Consider the following 21,787-nt stretch of genomic DNA (forward strand, 5'->3'; position numbering starts at 1 on the left):
TACCAACAAAGCTGAAAATTAAAGGACTGAATCAGATCATTGATTCACCTAGCCCAGTATTGTCAAATCTGACTATCAGCCTAAGGTTTGAGACAGAACACTTTCCTAACCCTATCTGAACATCCTCAACATTCCCTGGCAGACTTGCATTGAAATACTGCCAGGTCCAACCCTGCTTATCTTCCACAGTCAGACAAGATTGGGTGTGTTCAGGGTGGTTTGAGTTCAGACCAGGTACCAAAGGTAGATCAGAACAGACTGATAGATCTCTTCGTAATTTGCAGAAGATCAACAAGGCTTTCACTAAATGTCAAAGAGCAATAATGAAAAAGCTTTTTCTCTCCAGAACTGGATGCAGAAAAGGAATTCTTGAGGGAAAGCCGGTGAAAGGGAGCATATTTTCTTATTTTGGTATGGAAGGATTTGGCTCTGAGATTGACTCCAGTACTAATCACATATTCCTAAGATTACGAAGAGTTTATAGATTCCTCCTGTTCTGGTTCTTAGTGCACATCCACTTGCCTGTGTCACTACTGTAATTTACACCTGGCACTAGTTAATGGGCTCAGGCTTCCAGTGAAAAATAATACATAGTAGACTGTTCACATCTGAATTAGACAGCCTAACAGTCAGCCTTTTAAGATGATGATTCTGTGGGTTAAGTGAATGGTGTTCTAAGCATTCTGTTTGTGAAGCACATCTGCAAAAGCACAGTTTCAGTACAGTACAGGAACCCAATGGCACCGTGGTTAAATGCCAGTACTGCAGTCAAAACATGAGTTCGAACCTGAGGGGCTCCAAGGTTGACGCAGCTTTCCATCCTTTTACCATTTTACCATAGGTTGGTAAAATGAGTACCCAGCTTGTTGGGGGCAACTGTCTTACACATTTTAAAATGCTTAGAGACTGCTTAGTTCAGTATGAAGCAGTGTAGAAATGTAAATGTTACAAATACTATTGCTATTTGTTTTTTCAGTGTTGCTTCTTGCCAATACTGATCCACAGAATGTCCTTGCATTTTCCCAGATGTGAGAAAAGGTTGAATACCTCACCAAACTACAAATCCCAGGATTCCACAGGATGAAGCCATGACACAAGTAAAAGGTAAATTTTTTAACTAAAATATATTATAAAACCACCAACACCATCAAAATATTGTGTGTTGTGTGATATACTTTGTTCATAAATTTAACTTCACACTTCTGTGGACTCCTGATAGCACTGAGGTTTAGCTGCATTGAAACACTTGAAGTTTCACAGCTAAGGAAACTCTAAAAAGATTAGAACAAAAGAAAACTTTTTATGTAATCAGAAAGATTAAAACTGTAATAATATATATATATTTGATAATCTGAATGTCTCACCATCTTATGACCACATAAGAATACAGAAAGAGGAGTATTATCCAGCAATTAATATATATATATATATACACATATTAAATTCTGAAAAAACAACTGCTTAAACAAAGCAGTTAGTTATAAAGTTATTATAAGCCATGTATATTACAAGTAAATATGTGGACTGCATCAATTTTTCCATTTTCTATATTTGGATACATCTGGGACTTCAGAGAAGTTCTGTAATAAAACTTCCAAAGTACACAGGCAGGAACTATATATATTGTAGACAGAGGTTTATTGTGCTCAGCAAAGTGAGAAAATTACTAGTAATTTGAAGCAAAACAGTCATAATTCACCAATACTGGGTAATGCAAGGGCATTATTATTTCACATTTGGAACTAAATAATTCCATCATATACAACTGCAGTAAAGTCCGTTTACCCCAGTGATAATGTAAACATTCTGCTAACTGTTCTGGGGTGGTTTCTGAAAGCGTACACAACAACTAGAAAGCAATAAAACTGTATAGCAAGATAACTTTTATCAAGTTTTGTCCATTTTTATGGACAATGTGGGGTCCTCTAGATGTTGCTGTTATCAGCATTGGCAGTGGTAATGGATGATGGGAACTGTAGTGCAGCACAATCAAGAGAGCCAGGTGTTTTCCAACCCTTATCTAAACATTCAAAAGGTGCAAGAATTGTTGTGACGTCCCCCCTGCATTTTAGTAGCATGGCTTAATCTCAAGGTACCCATCTAATCAGAAAGGAGTAATTCAATTACCTTTACTTCTGTAATAACATGAGAACACTGTGTTTGTTTAGAGTAATTGCTTTTATTCACATAATGTTCTTTGATAAGCCTCTGTAGTCACTTTGACCCCAGTCCAGTAATATCCAATGTTTCCAGCCCTGCTTTTCAAACCCTGGTTAACAGAGTAACCCTAGTTACCCTTTTAACTTTGTTAACATATTGGCTAAAGGGATGTTTCACTACTGTTAAGGAGCAAGTTGGAGACTGTTCACTAAAAGAAGGGGTGAAGCAAAAGAAGACAGGAAAACAACAACACAAGCTCATGGCTTGCTCTCATTCTAACTATGGAGAAGAAATATGCAATGCTACACTTGCAATGGCCCTAACTGTGTTTTAAAGATTTAGGAGCTTTTATTGTTAACTGTCCTCAAGTCGTTCCTGTTTTATGGTGACCCTGTGGATGAAACATCTTCAAAACCCACTGACCATCATTCCTTGGCTTAGGTCCTGTAATTTCAGGCCTGTGACCTCTCTGACTGAGTCTATCCATCTGATGTGTGGCCTTCCTCTTTTTCTACTGTCCTCTACTTTTCCTAGCATTGTTGTATTTTCTAATGAGTTTTGTCTTTTCATGATGTGGCCAAAGTGCGACAACTTCAGTTTTATCATCTTGGCTTCCAGGGAGATTTCTGGCTTGATTTGTAGTACATTCATGGTCATTATTTTTGTTTTCTTTATGTTTAGCAGTATGCCTGCCTTTACAGTTTCTTTTTTTACCTTAATAATTGTTTCAAGTCTTAGGAAATTAAGGCCTGTGAATATCAGTTGTAAAGGTTTACACCAGATGTACCTGTTTGTGACATCAGAGTGACACCTGGATGCCATGAGAATGCAGCTGTGGATGCACACCAATCAAAACACTTGTGTGGTAGTGCAGCAATTTATCCTTGCTATAGTTCAGAAACAGATAGACCTAAAGGATTGAATCATCTATTTTAATTTTTACTGCAGCCCATACAAAAATCTACTTGTTACTTCCCTCTCTGCACACATACATTTTTGTCATTCCCATAGCACAATTTAGGGCAGGGGGAAATGTAATTTTGTTGCCCCTATTCTTAAGAACTGGGAGTCAGAACCCTTTGCCAATCTACTTCAAAGTATCCAGAGAACGACCCCTAGATCCGAGTGTACCTTCCACCCATCCGTGTATTGCTGTCTTCTTGTGCTTAGATTGAAAATGCAACTTCACGTTGCTACTTCACTCTGTGAAGGAAACACCAATAATCTCATAAAACAGGACCAGGGAAATTCTGGTCTATGGCAATTTTGCATCCAGCTAATGACCACCTCTCTTTATCATTCCCACCCACCTCAATATAGTCCAAACAAGAGGTCATTTGAAGGAATGAGCTATATTTCCCCTAAAACTAACTGTCATATTGGGGAGGGAGGTTTGAAGAATGGAAGATAAGGACATTAGGCAAGTGGCATTTAAAAAGAAAAACCTACTATGCATTGTTTTCATTGTGCTAAAAGCAAACATTCCTGGTGAATCATACAGGATGTGCAGGGAGACAAAGTTGTGAATGGAGACCACCTTCATAGGTGACCGTAACCTATTAGTTCTGCCAGCATAGCTTGGACTATTTTCAGGAAAACTCTCCCAGCTCTGCCAACTTATGTACCAATCTGGACATATCAGATACTGGAATACAGGGAAGGAGTTATGCTACAAAAAACATCTTGGCAGTGGGAAAAGGCATTTCCATGGTGAGTGAAGTGCAAAAAGGGATCAAGCAACAAAATCATTGCAAGCAACAGAATCATTGCAAAAACTCAGCTTCGTACCATTTTAACCAATTAAAACTACATTACACCTCATGGCAATTGGCTGGCACATGAGAAGTGTTTTCTTGGATGGGCTCCTGGCAAAATCAGTTATGTATGTCCCCAACATTATGCACACACACAAACACATACTGTACACTACCATGAATGCCATAGTATATACATATACTGATAAATGAAATCCTGTAGCATTTAAACTGACCCACACTGGAGTTCTGACTCATCATCATGAGCTCTGTGTATACAGCTAATGGCAATGATCTTTACAGTGTGAATATAAAGCCTGGTACAGTTTATCGATGAAATGAAATTCAAAGATATCAAAGAAAACCTGTGTCCAACATAGTAAAAAAAATTAATTTTGGTTGGCAGGCAGGCAGTGGAGGCTTTACCTGTGAGTAATGGAAATCTGGGTGGATTTCTTATAGGCTGCAAAGGCAGTACAAAAGTTCACTGATATATTTCACAGTCTGCTATTGCAGATGTGTGGTGTCATGCCATTGTTCCTTTCTCTCTGATAGTGCCCAACATGTCGCAACAACAATATGGGTTGGTGACTGCTAGTGGTGTCACTAAACCCAATTAAAGATGGCCAATTCAGAGAGACTGCCCCCAGAGGAAAGCTGTAACACTGACACAAGACTGATTCTTCACTATCTGTGAGTTAGTTGAAAGACTTTATAAACAAGCTGTAGTCCTTTCCACAGACAAAAATATGACATCTCCATTATTACACAAAGGCAGCTGAAACATGGATACTCTCTGTTAACAACTAGAAAATAACTACAGTTGGCCCTCTTTACCATTGATTTTTTATACACGGATTCAAGCATCCACGGCTTGAAAATATTTTTTTAAAGTATAAATTTCAAGTATCAAACCTTGATTTTCCCATTTTATATAAGGGGCCCCATTTTGCTATGCCATCGTATTTAATGGGACTTGAGCATACACAGATTTTGTTATTCATGGGGGATCTTGGAACCAAACCCCAGCGGGTCCACTATATTTGATGTTGTTTCTAAGAATGGGCTCCACCCACATCTTCTTAAGCCTACATACAAGTGATCTAGTATGAGCAAGGAATCAATAAAAAGAAATGATTACTTACTAACAGAAATTCCCCCCATAACAGAGATGGGCAACTGGTGAAGGGCCAGATCACGACTTAGGAACATTTTTAAATGTACAGAAATTTCATATGGATGGGGATTCATATTTCTGTAAAATATGTGAATCTATAAATTGATATCTTCAATCTATATGTATAGATCAGTGGATCTCAAACATTTCTATGCCCCACACCCCTTAGAAATATTTTATTAATGTTTGCATCCCCTAAAAAAGTAACATCACATTTGAAGATGAAGAAGTCAGATTTCTAATTTCTGAGTCCTGGTGGCACAGTGGTTATATGCCTCTGTACTGCAGCCACTCACTCACAAGCCACAAGACTGTGAGTTCAGTCCCAACCAGGTCCTCAAGGTCCACTCAGCCTTGCATCCTTTTAATTAGATTCTAATTTATTCAGTAAAAATTGAGTGATGACTCAAGAACACAAGCTACTCTTTGTCGCACCCCTGAAATTCCATCCCACGTTTGCGTGAACTTGCAACCCAAGTTGGGAACCCCTGGTGTAGATCTAAGATGCTACAGTGAAAATAAATCTTTCAGTAGAATCTGGGCTTGAAATCCCTGCTCAGGAATGCAGACCACTGAGCAAAGCCCACACACAGCATTGCCTGTCTCATCTGCTGTTGTGAATAAAAATAGGAATGGAATAGTAAACCACTCTCTTTATTGAACAGCATGACAGAACACATAAAACAGGAACACTACTCCTAGTAAAACTTCATGTTACTCTCAACAGAATCTGGGGAACTCTAGAAATGGACTTTTACAATCTCTGCTCTCAACCCAAGACTGGTGCTAGGTTCAGGTTCCTTCCCTCTTTAACTTGTATCAAGACAACATGTTTTGTTGCTTTTTGAGATCTTTTAATGGTCTGAGTAATTGTAGGAAAGTCACATATTTCTGTTTTTCAAAATACAGATCATTCACAAACACACATACCCCACACACACACTGCCACTATTGGATCCTCCAACGCACCAGTTTCTCACCTATAGTTTTCCCTGTCTTGTGCCTCCTCCCGAAATTTCTATAGCAGTATCACATGCCATAAAAAATGATAGCAGCTGGACTACTGAACTATTATTTGTATGCATTTGTTTGCACTTACCTTTTATCTCTCTCTATGTTGCATCTTGTACTGCACACTACACATGATCTCCATGTACTTTTACTTGATGGTGTTTTTCTGAATGGCCTTGCCTTTCTGTACTTTGTATCAAGTGCCCTGATTACTGCATCTGATGTTGTATCCAGAACACCAGACAGTTATAATGATTATAGCATGAAGCATACCCTCGTCTGTCCCACAGTTGCCTATTCATAATTTAAGCTATACAAACTCCTACTCCCATGAATGAATGTGCAGTCATGAACAACCATCAAACTGGATCACATGATTTCTCCCTTACTCCCTTATGTTTTAAGACATATGTGGGTAAAATAAATAATCTTACCCAATTGTGCCCACCTATTTCCCCCACTAGTCATTAGCTACTTAGTTCTCTTTCACTATGATCTTAATGAGAAGGCAGAGCCTGGAAGCTGAGCAAAACGTATGCATTTGGCAGACAAGAAAAGGAAGTCAAGAGCAAACAACAAGCTATTGCTTTTATCAGACCTAAGAGTTTATCAGATGGAACAAATTTCTTGCAGAAACCAGATTTAAAGTGAAAACAACCCACTTCTGTGGGGTTTTTTTCACTTGACATTTGGGGTTAACCCGAACAGAAAGTAGAAAACCCCCACAAATGTAGGTAGTTTTTCTGACAACGTTTGCGTGGGGAAAAAATGCGAAAATAATCAGAACAAAGAGCTGGCAAAACCCGCTCCTTTTTACTTCCAGGAAATGCCAAAAGTAGAAAGGAGCAATTGTTGTTGGTTTTTCATTTGGAAATATTTTTGCATTATTTCTCTTTCCACTAATGTATCTGAAAAACAACCCACATTTGCAGGTGTTCAGTGGATTTTAAAATCCCATTTCTGCATGGGATTTACCTCTGTGTGATAAACTCCCAAGTCTTGTTATGAGGCCTAAATACCCTAAAGCCACCAGATCCCATCTGATACTGGAAGCTAAGCAGAGCCAGCTCTGGTTAGTACAGTGGGCCCTTCTCCGGCTCTCTCCACCCCCCGCATAAGAGAAAAAATGTGTAAGCTCAAGTCCCATAAGAAATAATGGGGCTTGTGCCCGTGCTGCGCCATTACTCCTTCCGGGGCGCAAGAGGCTTTTTTCTGTCCCTGCTTCCAGTGTATACTGGAAGCCACATATGGCGCACCTGCATATGACGCGGGGGCACTATACTTGAATGGGAGACTGCCAATTAATACATGGTGCTTAGGCTCTAGTTCAGAGGAAGGAAATGGTAAACCACCTCTGACTATTCCTTGCCCAAGAAAACCCTATGAAATTTATGGGGTTGCCATAAGTTGACAGGCACCTTGAAGGCACATTCACACTCACCCACCCACACATAGTTTTGGTAATAATCCATGGTTTAGCTGTTATCTTTACTGACAAAGTACATTCCTTTTTGTTCTCCACTGGATGCTTGCTTTCTGTACAGTGGGATCAAACATTTGTACAGCAATTAAATTATCAATTTTGAATTCCCTAAGAAAACACACTAAGAGGGGAATCATAGGAGAACCACAAGAAACTATTAAGTTCTAGTTTCTAACTGTTGCTTTTTCACACATAGATGGTGTTTTATTGAAAACCCAAAACTCCAACAGGAGATGTAGTTATTTGTTATGCAAATTAATGCAGTTTATTGGATCAAGAGAGGGAACTCTGTGTACATGCTTGAATTTGAAGCCTTTCTGTGCATTTTGAAAACTGTATTCCTTTAAACTGCAGGTAAAGACCTTACATTACAGTTTGAGAAGGGTTTTTTAAAAAAACTACAAATTCCAGAATGCCTCAGCCAGCTTGGCTAGGAGTTTTGAGAGTTGTACTTCAAACAGTAGCATTTACAAGTTCTGGTCATATTTTTGATACTCTCCGCTGTAATAGTATCTTACATACATCCTATCAAAAATAGCCAAAGCAGCTTTTTACTCTTTGCAAGATAAGGCCATATAGTCTAAGTCCTTTATGGGCTCATTCCCACTTGCAGTTTAAACCAATTCCCGATTCGCCATCGCTCCATGTTAGAAATCAATTCCAAAAAGTCCCTCATTCCCACTATAAAGCAGATCTTTTCTTATCCCAATGTAATTGCTTTTTTTTTTTTTTTGGCATGGTTGTCATCCCCACTAGTTGTGCCACTTCAAATCTGCTCTGGGTGAGGAGGAAGCCAGGGATGGTGGGAGAAGGAGCCAGCTGGGGACAGAAGGAAGAAACCGGGGAATGGTGGGAGGAGGAAGCTGGGGACAGGAGAAGGAAACCAGGGAATGGAGAGAGGAGGAGCCAGCCAGGGACAGAAGGACGAAGCCAGGGATGGAGGGAGAAGCTGGGGGACAAGGCAGGAGGATGAAGGGGGGGGGGATGTTTTTTTAAAAAATAAAATAAAATAAAATAGATACTATATCCGATTGATTGATCAATCAATCGAATATTCTATCAATTTTACTTTTAAAAAAATGCACTGGCACAAGTACCAAGGCAGCGCTGAGAGGGGCGAAATGGTGAATCTGGCAAAAACTGAGGCGGGATGGTAAACACCCCTCTGCCATTAGTCCCTCCCCTCCAGAATGCATAGATTCTGATCTGTAGTTCCCACTTATGGAACTCGCTTCAGAATCGATTCTTCTCAAGAGAACCTCTTTTAAACTACTGTCTGGAAAAACTGTTTCCCCCCCTTTGCTTCGCTTTATCATGACAGGAATTGATCACATTGCAACAGGAACTGATTTCAAATGGGAACAAGGGTCATTTCATAATAGGAATGCGGCCAGAGACACACTGTAGCTAATGTTCCTTCAGTGCATTAATGTCTAAGGACAAGATCAATGCACTGTACAAAAGCCAAGTACCTTTGACAATGAAGCTCGTATGTAAATAGTCCCCCTGATTCCCAAAATGAATAATATGCATTTGCCTAATCAAACTGGTGCAAACCTGTTTGAAAAGCAGTAACAATTGTTATCTTGATTTGTAGCACAACAATTATACTATTTGGATTACTTTATTGTGGCGGGGATACGTGCATATTTGAGTTATTTGCCTACATTTAAAATCAAGGTTCAAAACACTACACAGAATACCAATCGAGGTTAATGAATGCAGATTCTTGTATTCCAAATTGACTTTTCTACTCAAGAGAATGGTTTTGGAAGCATTACGATATAACACACATATATTTCATCTAATCTATGATGTAAATAATACAGAGACCTGTATAACTGGACTGCTTAAAAGAATTAGTTTGCTAACACAGCTTAGCACAGTAAATAAACAAATATATGCACAGTATTAGCTAACAAGATTTTATAGCCTTCAGACAGCACCAAATCCCAGTAGGATCTTTTTCTAAGCATTTATTTCCAGCCAAACAACATCCCTAATGAGCAGAGGCTAGAAAACAGCAAAGTAATGAAATGCCTTTGTGGAAGAACTACAAAAATAAAGCAGGACAATTGTGCCACCAAAATCATATCCATTGAATGCAATTATCTTTGTATATTTATATTTGGACACATCATATTTCTCTGATCGTGCATTGATTATATGTCTTAAACAAGTTTTAAAGCAAAAATAGCTAAAGGTTTGAGATGGCCTTACAAATATCTTTGGAAAACAATTCCAGGGCCATTCCAATACACTGTGCTGCTTAAAGCACAGGACAAATTGGCAATCTCCCCATTTTTTCCACATATGGTGCCAACCATAGTGGCAGCTGAATCTTACTTCAGCAGTGGTAATGGGGCAGCTTGCTGGCCTATCCCACTGCAAGGTGGGGGATAGTTTAGCAATACCCACTAAGGCACTCACAACTCATCCATACCCCCCCCCCCAAAAAAAAAACTGGATTGCAGGATCACCTCAAAGCAGTGTAAACTGCTGCTTTAAGACTGCAGTGGCTGGGTGTGATATTGTCCCCTTATGTCCCACCCCCCCAAAACAAAAAGAAAGCCCTTCAAAACCCAGCCAATTTTGGCCAAAAGGGAAAGCAGGAGTGACATCAAATCACTTTCAGTCTCCTGGGAACGTTCTGTTACAGCTCGCTAGGAAAAGGTTGGGAATAAAAATTGCCCTCTGCTCTTGGTGCAGTTGCCTATCCCTGGTTCACTGCCAACCATGCCATTCCCCCAGGTGCTGCCACCTGAGGTGGCTGCCTCGATGTAGCTCATGGTTAGGCAATTCCCTTGCCCCTTGCCTCTCTGCTTGTCATTCCTTTTTTGGATAATATTGTTCCAGCCAAAAGAGAGCCCCCCTCCCCAGTTGTCTCTTTTTTATTTTCAGAATGATCCCAATGTAAAGCATCCTGCACCTTTGATTTGAACATGACAATACAGTGGGCCCTTGTTATATGCTGGGGTTTGGTTCCAAGATCCCCCGTGGATAACAAAATCCGTGTATGCTGAAGCCCCATTAAATAAAATGACATAGCAAATGGTGTTCCTTTAAAAAAATGGAAAATCAAGCTTTGATATTTGAAATTTATACTTTTTTTTTTGAACATTTTTAAACTTTGGATGCTTGAATCCGTGTATTAAAAAATTGTGTATAAGAAGAGCCTACTGTATTAGAATCCTTAACATCTGGAACCTAGAGGACAGAAATCCTAGGTTATGGTCTCCACAGGTAGGCTTTTAAATAGTACCATTAAAATCAATCAGATTGTTCTGGAGCAAGCAGCAGTTTAATTTTATTTAAAATTTCAGGTTGTTGTTCTATTTAAGCAATAGTACAAATGGATGCAATTGACAACTATGGGTTGATTCCTTAGATGGCTCCCATTCAGAATTTTTTAACTGCTAAGTCTTATATCTGATTGCTTATTAGCCCAGTTTCCTGATTTGTCAACTGAAAGATTTCTGAGCTTTGTTCAGTCTGGTTCACATGTCAGCCACTGTCTTCAAATAGCACTGCTGGAATGAGACAATCATTCACTCATTCATTCATTCATAGAACACCTTGTCCTTTGACTTCCAGTCCTCCAGCTGGTAGTGTTATTCCAAAGTGATCAAAAGAAGCATTATTCTTGTGATATAGCTCTTTTAAGTTTTGCCATTTGTTGTCACCTCCATATCCACCCATTACATTCATTTCAGGAAATAGTCAAGGACAACAGAATTGTTTGGATTTTTTAAAAAAAAGTCAGACAATTACAGGAACAGATTCTGCAACCTCTCAACACATTTGTTCCACATGAGGATGGACAGACAGACAGAGAAGGGGTGGAAATGCAAGCCCTGCTTCCAGGATTTGTATATTAAAAGCCTTCTAGGCTTACTATATAAAAGCATGTACAGAGATAAGTAATCCACATTCTCTGAACTGTGGAGAGATTTTTCTAATCCATTTACAATAGAACCACAACTTAATGTTAATATTATCTAAGAAAATTAAGTTATGGTTTGTGGTTTATTTAGTATCTAATTAGTTCTTTCTGTACTACCTTTATATGCATTAAGTTACACATTTTACCGTACAAAGAAAAACATGAATATGATGGTACAGTGGCAAAGTGTATATTTTATTTCAGAAATCTTTTATTACTGTGGATTAGATACAATACTTTAAAGCAGTGCTACTCAAAGTGTGGTTCCATGGACCAGTGCTGGTTTATAAACAATCAACTGCTGATCCCTGGTGAGTTTCCAGAAGCCAACAGCACAAATTGGTACTTGTCCTTGGCATATTGGTGAGAAAAAACCCTGTCAGTCCCCCACATCAGTTACTTTGAGATACACTGCATTAAAGAACAACAAAGAATCGGTTCTTCTGTTCACTCATAACTATATACACTCAAAATAATCATCAAGTACAAACAGTAATTTTCTTATATCTCTGAATGTGTAACTCTGAATGTGTAATGTACATTAATTTTCAGAAAGTATTTTATTAAAGCTTTCTTACTAACATGGCTTCTTTCACTCCTGTGTCTTGTCTCAAAGGGGTTGAACATATGTATCTCCCATCTAGAAAAGCAAAGCAAAACCTTCTTAACTAGATCCCTTGTGATCAATATTCCCAAGCTAAGACAGAATAGTTTATGGATGTTCCCCCTTTAATCATATTCCCTTTTATTCTGTACCTGTTGTCTTTACATTCATATAGCCAAATAATACAAGATTTGGCATTGCCTTGTAAAATGACAACTTTACGCTATCAGGAATTCACTTTGCAATTTTGTTTAGAATACAGATTCAAGGTTTCACAGGTGTAATGCTTTACAATCCAAAAAAGTGCATATTTACTCAAAAGTAACACCTACTTAGACCTCATCTGCACTGCAAAAATAATGCAGTCTGACACTGCTTTAACTGCCATGGCTCAATTACAGCCTTAGATATGCTTCCTTTTTGTGTGGTTTTATTCACCAGCACATTTCTTTCCCACCCTTCCTCCAAGGACCTCAGTACATGAGTTTATCCACGTTTATCATGGTGCTAATAATGGATCAGTTGTTTATTAATACCAAGATGAAACTGAATAATCCTATGTAGATGTAATGGAAAGGCAGGCACATGCTATTCACATAGTATGTAAAGGAGAGGCAAGGCCATTCAGCAGAGGGTTTCTGATCTTCTTTGGTATCAGTTCCTAAACATCAAAATTCTGTAGCTCCTGAGAACCAGAATACACAACAGTGAATCAGCAAAGATGTTAGATGCTTTTCAGCAACAGGGATGCAGGAACACAGGTACCATTACTAGAGATGTGTGGAATTCATGTATTGCATTGTATTGGTTTATTTACACTCCTCTTCTCCAAAGCTGAGACTCAAGATCGTATACAAGATAAAAAGAAATACAAGTAGAAACATATAAATAAAAACATTTTAAAGCTATGTTTAAAATGCAATTGGACAGAATTAAACCACTAAATCACATCCATTTAAAAGCAAAATATAAATATAGTTCAGCACACTAAGAAAAGTATTTCTCCTGTAAAACAATTGCCACTGTGTGCATCGTATGTACCTTCAAGCCGCCTGTCAACTTATGGGGATCCCATGAATTTCATAGGGTTTTCTTAGGCACAGAATAATTAGAGGTGGTTTTGCCAGTTCATTCCTCTGAATTATAACTTCTAGTACCTTTAGGATATTCAGTTCCAACTAGACTGTTGGAATAAATAGGTCTTCACCTGCCGGTGAAAGGATAGTAAGAAGGTAGCCATTTACGCTTGTTGTCAGGTAAGGATCATGCCAGGCTCGAAGGTTTCCAGGCCAAACCTAAGACCTAGGAGTGGATCCAGTGATATCAATAATTGTTGTGTATTAAATACTAACCAAGCTGCTCAAAGCTTGTCGTTCAAGTGCATACACACACATTTTTCTGTTTGGAAATTAATACCAAAATCTTAACTAAAGAGGCTGTTCATGGTGAAATAGGTGGATTACATCCTATTCTTTAGTGAGGTGGGATAAGGAATATTTACCGTATATACATGACTATAAGCCAACCTCATGTATAGGTCAAGAGCATGTTTTGGGGCCAAAATTATGGATTTTGATATGACTTGTGGATAAGTCGAGGATAAAACTTAGGGGCATGCAACAAAGGATGTAAAGGATGAAGTTTACTGTCTTCATATAGAAATGCCTTATTCAGATCCTTCTAAACCCAATTCCTCTTGGCACTCTTTTGGAGTGAAGCACCAAAGAGGTGCCACCACTGCCATTTTCCTACCCAAGCATTCAAAAAGACCAGAAGCAGCAGCATGGTGGAAAGAGTTTAGGGGGTTGGCGCTTCTTTTAGGTGCCCCAAAGTAAGCTCATACCTTTCACCACTCTACTAAGAGAAGGAGAAGAGTTAAAATGCACTATTTCTACACAGCCTTTTCTCCTTGCCTGGAGCTGAGCCTACCAAAGCTGGAGACTCTGCACTCTTATTTTTTGCCTGGAGATGGCACATGAAAACTGGAGACTCAGGGCCAGACCCTAAAATCTAGCAACCCTAAAGCAACACAAGTTTGGAAATACAGATAGCTAAGGTGTAACTTATTATTCAAAGGCTCAATAAGACCAATGGGCTTAAAGATTAATTTTGAAACAGCCTGGAAGTGATTGAATAATGCTGAACAAGTCAAAACCAAGCAAAATTGAGGCAATGGAATTCATGGCAGCTCTGAATGTCCCACTCCAGCTACCTATTGGAATTATAAGTATTCCAGTTCAGCACACCTGTAGGATGTGAAGCTGAGGAAGACTGTTCTGCAGCTACCTGGGGGCACACTCCTCACTATACATCCAGAAATATGACAGCTCAGATGTACACACCCTAAGGTGGTCTGTCTGAAAAAGTAAATAGTCTTAATTGCTTTTGAAGCCTTAACCAAACTACATCTAACTAAAGTTTATCAAGTTAAAATCTTTATGCAAATATTAATTTGGTATATTTGGTTAACAAGCAATACAAAACAAAACAAAACAAAAAAACAAGGTCACATTGTTCACAAACCCAGCAAATACAGTGGGCCCTCCATATCCATAGATTCTTTAGCCATGGATTCAAGGACCCACAGGTTGAAAATATTCCAAAAGGCCACAAGTTCCAAAAATCAAAGCTTGCTTTTGCTATTTTATATAAGGCACACCATTTCACTATGCCACTGTATTGAATGAGACTTGAGCATCCATAGATTTTGGTATCCATGGGAGGTCCTGGAACCAGAAAACAAGGTCTCATTGTAATTTGTTGTTTTCAGAAATGGTAATACGACAGCAACAACAACTAGTTCCTTGGGAAATGTGGCCATTTCCCCCTCTCCTCACACAGAAGATGGCATTCTGCTAAAGACAAATATAAGTATGGTTAATTGGCAATCTATGGCCTCAATCCAACATCCCCTTGGCATAGCGTAAATACCCACATGCGGACATATTCCACAGAAGCACTGTGCAACCTCCATGCAGAATAAGAACATTGTACAACACATGTCAGTCACTAGCTGCCATTGCAAAATGCACAACACACGATGCACAGGTGCAATTTAAAGTACAGGGTGCACAACCACAATGCACAACTTGCAAAGGCACAGATTAACATGCTGTCTGTGCAACTCCACCTTTGCTCCTATCAGCAGAATACGTCCATGGAGCAGTGGTGACTTTTTAGCTCCACATGCATAGTGTGACTTACGCATGTGTCTTTCCCTAAGTGAATTCTGGCCTATGTTGCCAATTGCACTGGAAGCTTTCAAGCTTCATTGTTCTCTTCCATCCATGAAGTTTCAAAGTGTTATCCTCATGAAGTATCCTCACCCAGGTCTGCAAAAATCTCAAGCAAATCAAAATATTAAATCTTCCTTAGAAACAATTTTCTGATCTTCTGCAGGGCTGGCTCCTACAAGGTTGGTGCTGATGCCCAATTTGTTTTAGAAAACAAAACAAGAAGAGAAGGTGAATTTCAGACAGGTTTCAAGACAGAGATTTAATTATTGTGATTCAAGTTCCAGTTACCAATAAAAAGCAACACTGTGTCTGTTTTGGCTATGGCCCTGCACATTGTAAGGTTCTCAGAGTAAACCTTCAGATAGCCTAGGAAACACAACCGCAGAGTGCCAATTTGTCAAACAATGCAACTGAACATTAAAAAGGAAGCAAATATGATTAGAGAATTTCCTCAGCTTCCGCAGACAAAGCAGCTTCCTGAAGAATACACTACAAGGTGTATTCAGACGTGAACCACGAGGCCATGAACTGTGATGTAACCCATGGAATGTAATACAGCCTCCCGGGTAAAGGGCAGAAAACTGTGTCCGGGGCTAGAGCTTGGAAACATTATTTGTTTGGACTCCAACCCACAGAATTCCCCAGTCAGCACAGCCAAGTAGCTACACTAACTATGAGGAACTGGAAGTTACATTCCAAACAAATAACTCTCCCAAGATCAGTCTATTTCTCCATGTTTTGCCATACACTTCTGTCCTTAAGAATCCTGATAATGGTTTTTAAGGCCCGGTACATACCTCCCCAAAAGTCCAGGCTCTAGGCATCCAGATTTCCTCTGGAGGGACACTGCAGCAGCCAAACTGTGCGGCATCCCTTCAGACTAAAAAGAACATGGGAAAACTGGGTTCTTCTTGGTGCACGCGGACACCATCATCAGTGCATCACTGACTCACTGTGACAAGTCCATGACGGAAGCACGGTGCCTGGAGGTGCAGACACAGCACCGCGCTTGCATCATATATGCACACCCCGTATGGATGGAGCTGCGTAAGGATGGCATCATTCATACGTGCTAGGGGTCTGGAGCGTGTGGTTGCTGCGCACTCCAAAACCCTAGTATTGGCGGCAGCATGCCGCTTTTGGCCCATCTGTCTCAGGCCTGCATTTACTACTTGACACATCTCCTCAACTATGGAAAGGATTAGTTTGTAATCCGTAAATCTATTGTTACATTGACTTTTCCGTTTGGCCTCTTTATGTGTACACCTATTGTAACACTGACTTTTCCTTTTGGCCTCTTTATGTGTACATTTTTGTAGGTGTGAATAGTGGTTTGTTTGCTGAAGCCATTCAGTTATGCTTTGCCAATTTCACCGCTTCCCTTGCAACAATCTCTGGCTTCCTCTACTTTGGTTCTCTCCAAACCTCATTTTGAATAAACTGTAATCAGGATGACAATAGCTAATAGGTGCAAAATGGGGGTTGAGGGCACTCCCGGGGACCCAAACAGTAGACCATGGAGTTATTGGAGGGTCAGCACACATGGCAATATGTACAGGGAATGAAACTGAGTAGTTCTTGGAATTTCTTGTTTGCTTGTCCTCCCCACCCACTTTGTTATTGTTGTATGCTGTTGTCACATCATTTCTGACTTACAGTGACCCTAAAGTGAACTTATCATGGAGTTTTCTTGGCAAGGTTTGTTCTATAGCTTTCCTCTGAGAGTGAAATAGTGTGACTTGCCCAAGGCCATCCTGTGGGTTTCCATGGCTGAGCAGGGATGTTAAACCCTGGTTTTGTGGAGCCCTAGTCCAAAATCATGCTGGCTCTTGGGGAACCATCTTCTCCACTTCTAAATTACACACTCAGCATTACAAGCATATGCTGTACTGATTTACTTTGAAGTAGGAAGAGCAATCTGTTGTGAAGCAACTGTCTTATGACTTCTCATGTTTAAAACCAGTTCTACATCTATGCAAAAGATTTCCAGCTCAGCACTTCCTTGAGGGGGGAGAAGAAGATGGGATAGATTAAAACCTAAATGTCATTCAGGAATAAAAAATACTGCTTGGTCCTCAAAATGATTGTATCCCAGTTAAACAACTGTGTTGACCAGGTAAATGGCATAAGTACTTCCTTATCACAACAACCAACACAGCTAACGCCCTTTACAATCATAATTCAACCGTAATTAAAGCAAAATACATCACAGGCCTTTTGGCTTTTGAATACCCCCACACCTCAGTACCAGCAACGGTGGGGTTTTTCATATTAAAGAAAAATCCCCACTAGAGTAAACCCACTGAATTATTGGCATTTACGTAAGAGTTGATTTACCAGGTTCACACTGATGGACAACGTTTATTGTAGTAGGATTTATGCCACATTCCTATCATTGTAGAATTTATATACAAAATACTGATGTAAATGATTTTTAAAAACCCCAAATCAAATCATACACTTGCAGCCTACTTTGGAGCAGGGCTTAAGTAGAGTTATAGTCCATTTTCAGTGCCTGGTACATGTAAAGATAAGGATGCCTATGTACATATGCACATTTGTTGCAGTGTTTCTGAGATCATTAATAAAGAGTCAAGTTTCTTGATCAAAAAATGGAACTTTCTTATTGAATTGTTCTTCTTTTTTAAATAAATGACTTTCACAAACAACTTTCTTTGCCCAAGGCTACCCAATAAATTTCTATGGCTTATCAGTGGTTTGAACTCTGGTCTCCTGGAGTCCTAGTCCAACCCTCAAACCACTAAGTCCAAAATCACTTTATTTTGCCCCCAGCAAGCTGCCAACTTGGTGCCTTTGTAGTTGTTTTGGGCTACACTTCCCACCATCCTTGACCAAGGCCATGCTGGCAACATATCCAGCAAGCTCCAGATTGGGAAAACGGGTGTGGATCCTGGATATGGGATAGCACTGAGCTGTCTCATTCTGGCATTGTCGCTTTTAAATTTCAGCACCTTTGCTCTTTAGGTCACTGGTGGTAGGAGATCAGAAACCAGGCATAAATCCATAAGAACCAGGTGCTGCTGAGTTAAAACTTTAGGTTAGAATGGGAGGGTGAGTGAGATAAATGGGGATTTCATTATTAAAACAAAGGGAATTCAGCCAGAAGTGTTTACTATGTATGTTTATTGGAGGGGAAAATCCGAGTTCACTGGATCTTAGAACAGCTTCACACATTACAAATGCTGCGCCAGTGATTCTTGAAGTAAATCCCTAACACACAGTCAGAATACACAACATGTTGTACAAAACATAATAATGTACATGAATCTCCATGCATGAGTCTATACATATAAAGGGCTGCATCCAACATCACATTAGCAATGTAAAAAGTGTTGTTCCTCTTACAGTGTGAGGTATAACTGGTGGCATAGCCTCAGTAGAACTAGTTAAAGTGAAATCATGCCTTCATAATGGTTTTGTTATTGTTGTATGCCTCCAAGTTGTTTCCGACTTATGGCGACCTTAAGGTTGAATAGCAATAGCAAGTACATTTCTATACTGCTTATCAGTGCACTTAAACACTCCCTAAGTGGTTTACAAAGTGTAAGCTAACCTTATGGAAAACCTATCATAGGGTTTTCTTGGCAAGTTTCCTCAGAGGGGGTTTGCCATGGACATCCTCTGAGGCTTAGAAAGGTCACCCAGTGGGATCTTATGCTCCAAGAGGGACTTGAACCCTGGTCTCTAGAGTCGTAGTCCAATGCTCAAACCATTACACCACACTGGCTCTCCCATAATGGTTTACACAGTCAAAATTAAAGCAGAGGGTTTGACACTTGTATGAGGATGGAACTGGTGTTTTGTCAAGTGGCAAGATGTTTTCACTCCAATGGGGAATGACTCCACTGGATCATACAACCAACACTGGGCTTCTGAGCGGTAAGGTACAAGCTGCTTCTCTTAACATTTAAAGCTTTACACAACCTAACCAACCCCCCCCCCCCCCACCTCTTATCTGTCAGTCCTTATTTCATATTACCATCCTATTTGAGATTTGTGGTCCAGGATGGCAGGGATTCTTACCCAGCCAAGGATTTCTTCTTTCTTGGCTCAGGTTCGTCTTTTTCACTTGCCACAACATACTCCTGGAACCGCCTCCCTAAACATCTGTAGACTGGACTATCTCTTCTCTATCTAGCTATAAATCCAAATAAAGACTTTCTTGTTCTTGGACGTATTTGGTACTCTAGTTTAATATTGTTTATAATTTAGATTTTACTCTATGTATTATCTGTTTTTACAATTTTGCATTTTAATTGCATAACTTGTTTAATTTTGCATAGTTTTATTTTGTATAACTTTTAGATTGTACACCATTGGTAGGTTATATGTAGTTTGATGATGCCTGTAAAGTGCCATGCACATTTATGGCGCTATATAAATAAACAGTAATAACAACAACAACAACAACAACAACAATAACATGTAGTGCCAGCTTTGACCTTAGGACCCTCCATGCCTCAGGCGGGATGGTCCTCTTCCTAAACAAGGTCAGCGGAGGATAGAAATAGAAGCCTATTAAGGGATAGCCATGTTGGCCATATAGCAAAGCACAATAACATCCCAAATCTATAAAACAGTGATACCTTTATAGGACCAACCAAAATGAATAAAATACATGATGCAAGCTTTCGAAACTCCATGGACTTTCTCATCAGACAAGGTGTTAAAGAAAATCATACAGGAGGAGAAAAGGTATGTAAAATGACAAGGTTAGTCACTGGCCTGCATTTGCATAGCTATCCCTCCACAGAACAACACAGCAAAAGCAGCTTGAAAAAAGGCAGGCCAGTGACTAACATCATTTTATCCCTTTTTCCCTCCCATGTGATTTTTTTAGTGTAGTGGCTGGAGTGTTGGACTATGACTCTGCAGACCAGGGTTCGACTCCTAGCTCGGCCATGAAACTCACTGGATGACTTTTGGTCACACTCTCTCAGCCTCAGAGGAAGGCAATGGCAAATCTTCTCTGAATAAATCTTGCCAAGAAAACCCCACCACAGGTTTCCCTTAGGGTCGCCGTAGGTTGGAAATGACTCGAAGGCACACAACACACACACACCACTTTTTAAAAACACAGCTGCCTAATGAAAAAGCTTGCACCATGTATTCTGTGCATTCTGGTTGGCCAAATAAAGGTGCAATGGTTTGAGAGTAGTACTACAACTCTGGGAGACCAGGCTATGAATCCCTGCTGGAGCATAAAAACCCACTGGGTGACCTTAGGCAAGTCACACTCTCTCAGCCTCAGAGGATGGCCAGGGCAAAGAAAAAAACCCTCTGAAGAAACTGGCCAAGAAAACCCTATGAGATGGCTGCTTTGAGGGTAACCCTAAGTCAAAAAAGTATTTGGAGGCACACCACCATAAAGGTATCCCTGTTTTGTGGATTTGGGATGTTATGGGACTTCAACAGGGCACCACAAAATGTAGGATATTCAAGAAAAAGGTATTTGTAAGACCATATACAGAGCTCAAAGCACTCCTGGAAATGTAAATCCATGCTTCTTAGCCCTGATCAGAATGGAGGACATTTTGGAACTCCTCCTGGACAAAAAGTTGGAATGGAGGACAGGTCCTGGAAAAGGAGGAGGACTTCTGGTCACCCTGAGTTTTCTTGTCAAGCTTTGTTCAGAGGAGGCTTGCCTTGGCATTCCCCTGAGGCTGAGAGAGTGTGACTTGCTGGGTTTCCTTGTCAAGCTTTGTTCAGAGGAGTTTTGTCCTGGTCTTCCCCTGAGGCTGAGAGAGTGTGACTTGCCCAAGGCCACCCAGACATCAGGAGGAGGAGGCCAACCCCAAACGCAGGACCTTCAAGAGCAATGAAAGGACATGGAGAAAGAAAAGCTCAAGAAAGGTCAATCCAGGCTCCTTAGGAGGACCTTTCTGAATTCCTCCCGGACAGGAGGCCGAAGTGGAAGACTGTGTCCTGGAAAAGGAGGACGCCAGACCTTCCCTGCTCCCCCCAAAAACCCCTTCAGCCTCTCTGCACACATCTCTCCTTTGGGCTCCAGGGCGCAAGGAGCAACAGGGGCTGCAAAAAAAGCGGGATGAGAGCGGGACAAGGAGCAGCTGAGGGGTCTCCTACCATCCTCTGCTTCTTGCTCTCGGTCATGGCTCTGGAGGGGCCCGGGTCCTTTGGCTCCAAGGAGGAGAGGAGCAGCACCAGCAGCACCAGCAGCAGCAGCAGCAGCAGAGTCTAGGCTGAGTAGCCAGGAGCAGCAGCTGAGAGGGAGGTATTTGGGGCTGAGGAGGAGGAGGAGGAGGACGGGACACGTCGCACTCCCCGCCTGCTCCTCCTCCTCCTCCTCCTCCTCCTTCTTCCTCCTCTTCCTCTTCCTCCTCTCTGGCTCTGCTCCGCCCCAGCCTTTGGAAGAGTTTGCAAGGAGTTGGAGAAAGAGA

General features: G+C 40.4%; 1 protein-coding gene across 2 annotated transcripts in view; it reads right to left on the minus strand.

Annotated features, from left to right (window-relative positions):
* Nucleotides 1-21,569, minus strand: part of LOC149318729 (bifunctional 3'-phosphoadenosine 5'-phosphosulfate synthase 2) — a 58,439-nt gene extending 36,870 nt beyond the window's left edge. The window contains exon 1 of one of the 2 annotated variants that reach the window (XM_089510353.1): nt 21,474-21,569. In XM_089510353.1, the coding sequence (XP_089366479.1) occupies nt 21,474-21,500 (27 nt within the window). In that variant the 5' untranslated portion in view covers nt 21,501-21,569. Of the gene's footprint in view, nt 1-6,071; nt 6,336-21,473 lie in introns of those variants that run through there. The other variant, XM_089510354.1, reaches the window with a different exon arrangement.
* Nucleotides 21,570-21,787: the final 218 nt, after the last annotated feature.

Source organism: Sceloporus occidentalis, unplaced genomic scaffold, assembly GCF_023333645.1.
Source record: "Sceloporus occidentalis isolate IW3139 unplaced genomic scaffold, rSceOcc1.0.p SCAF_2, whole genome shotgun sequence".
Lineage (NCBI taxonomy): Eukaryota > Metazoa > Chordata > Lepidosauria > Squamata > Phrynosomatidae > Sceloporus > Sceloporus occidentalis.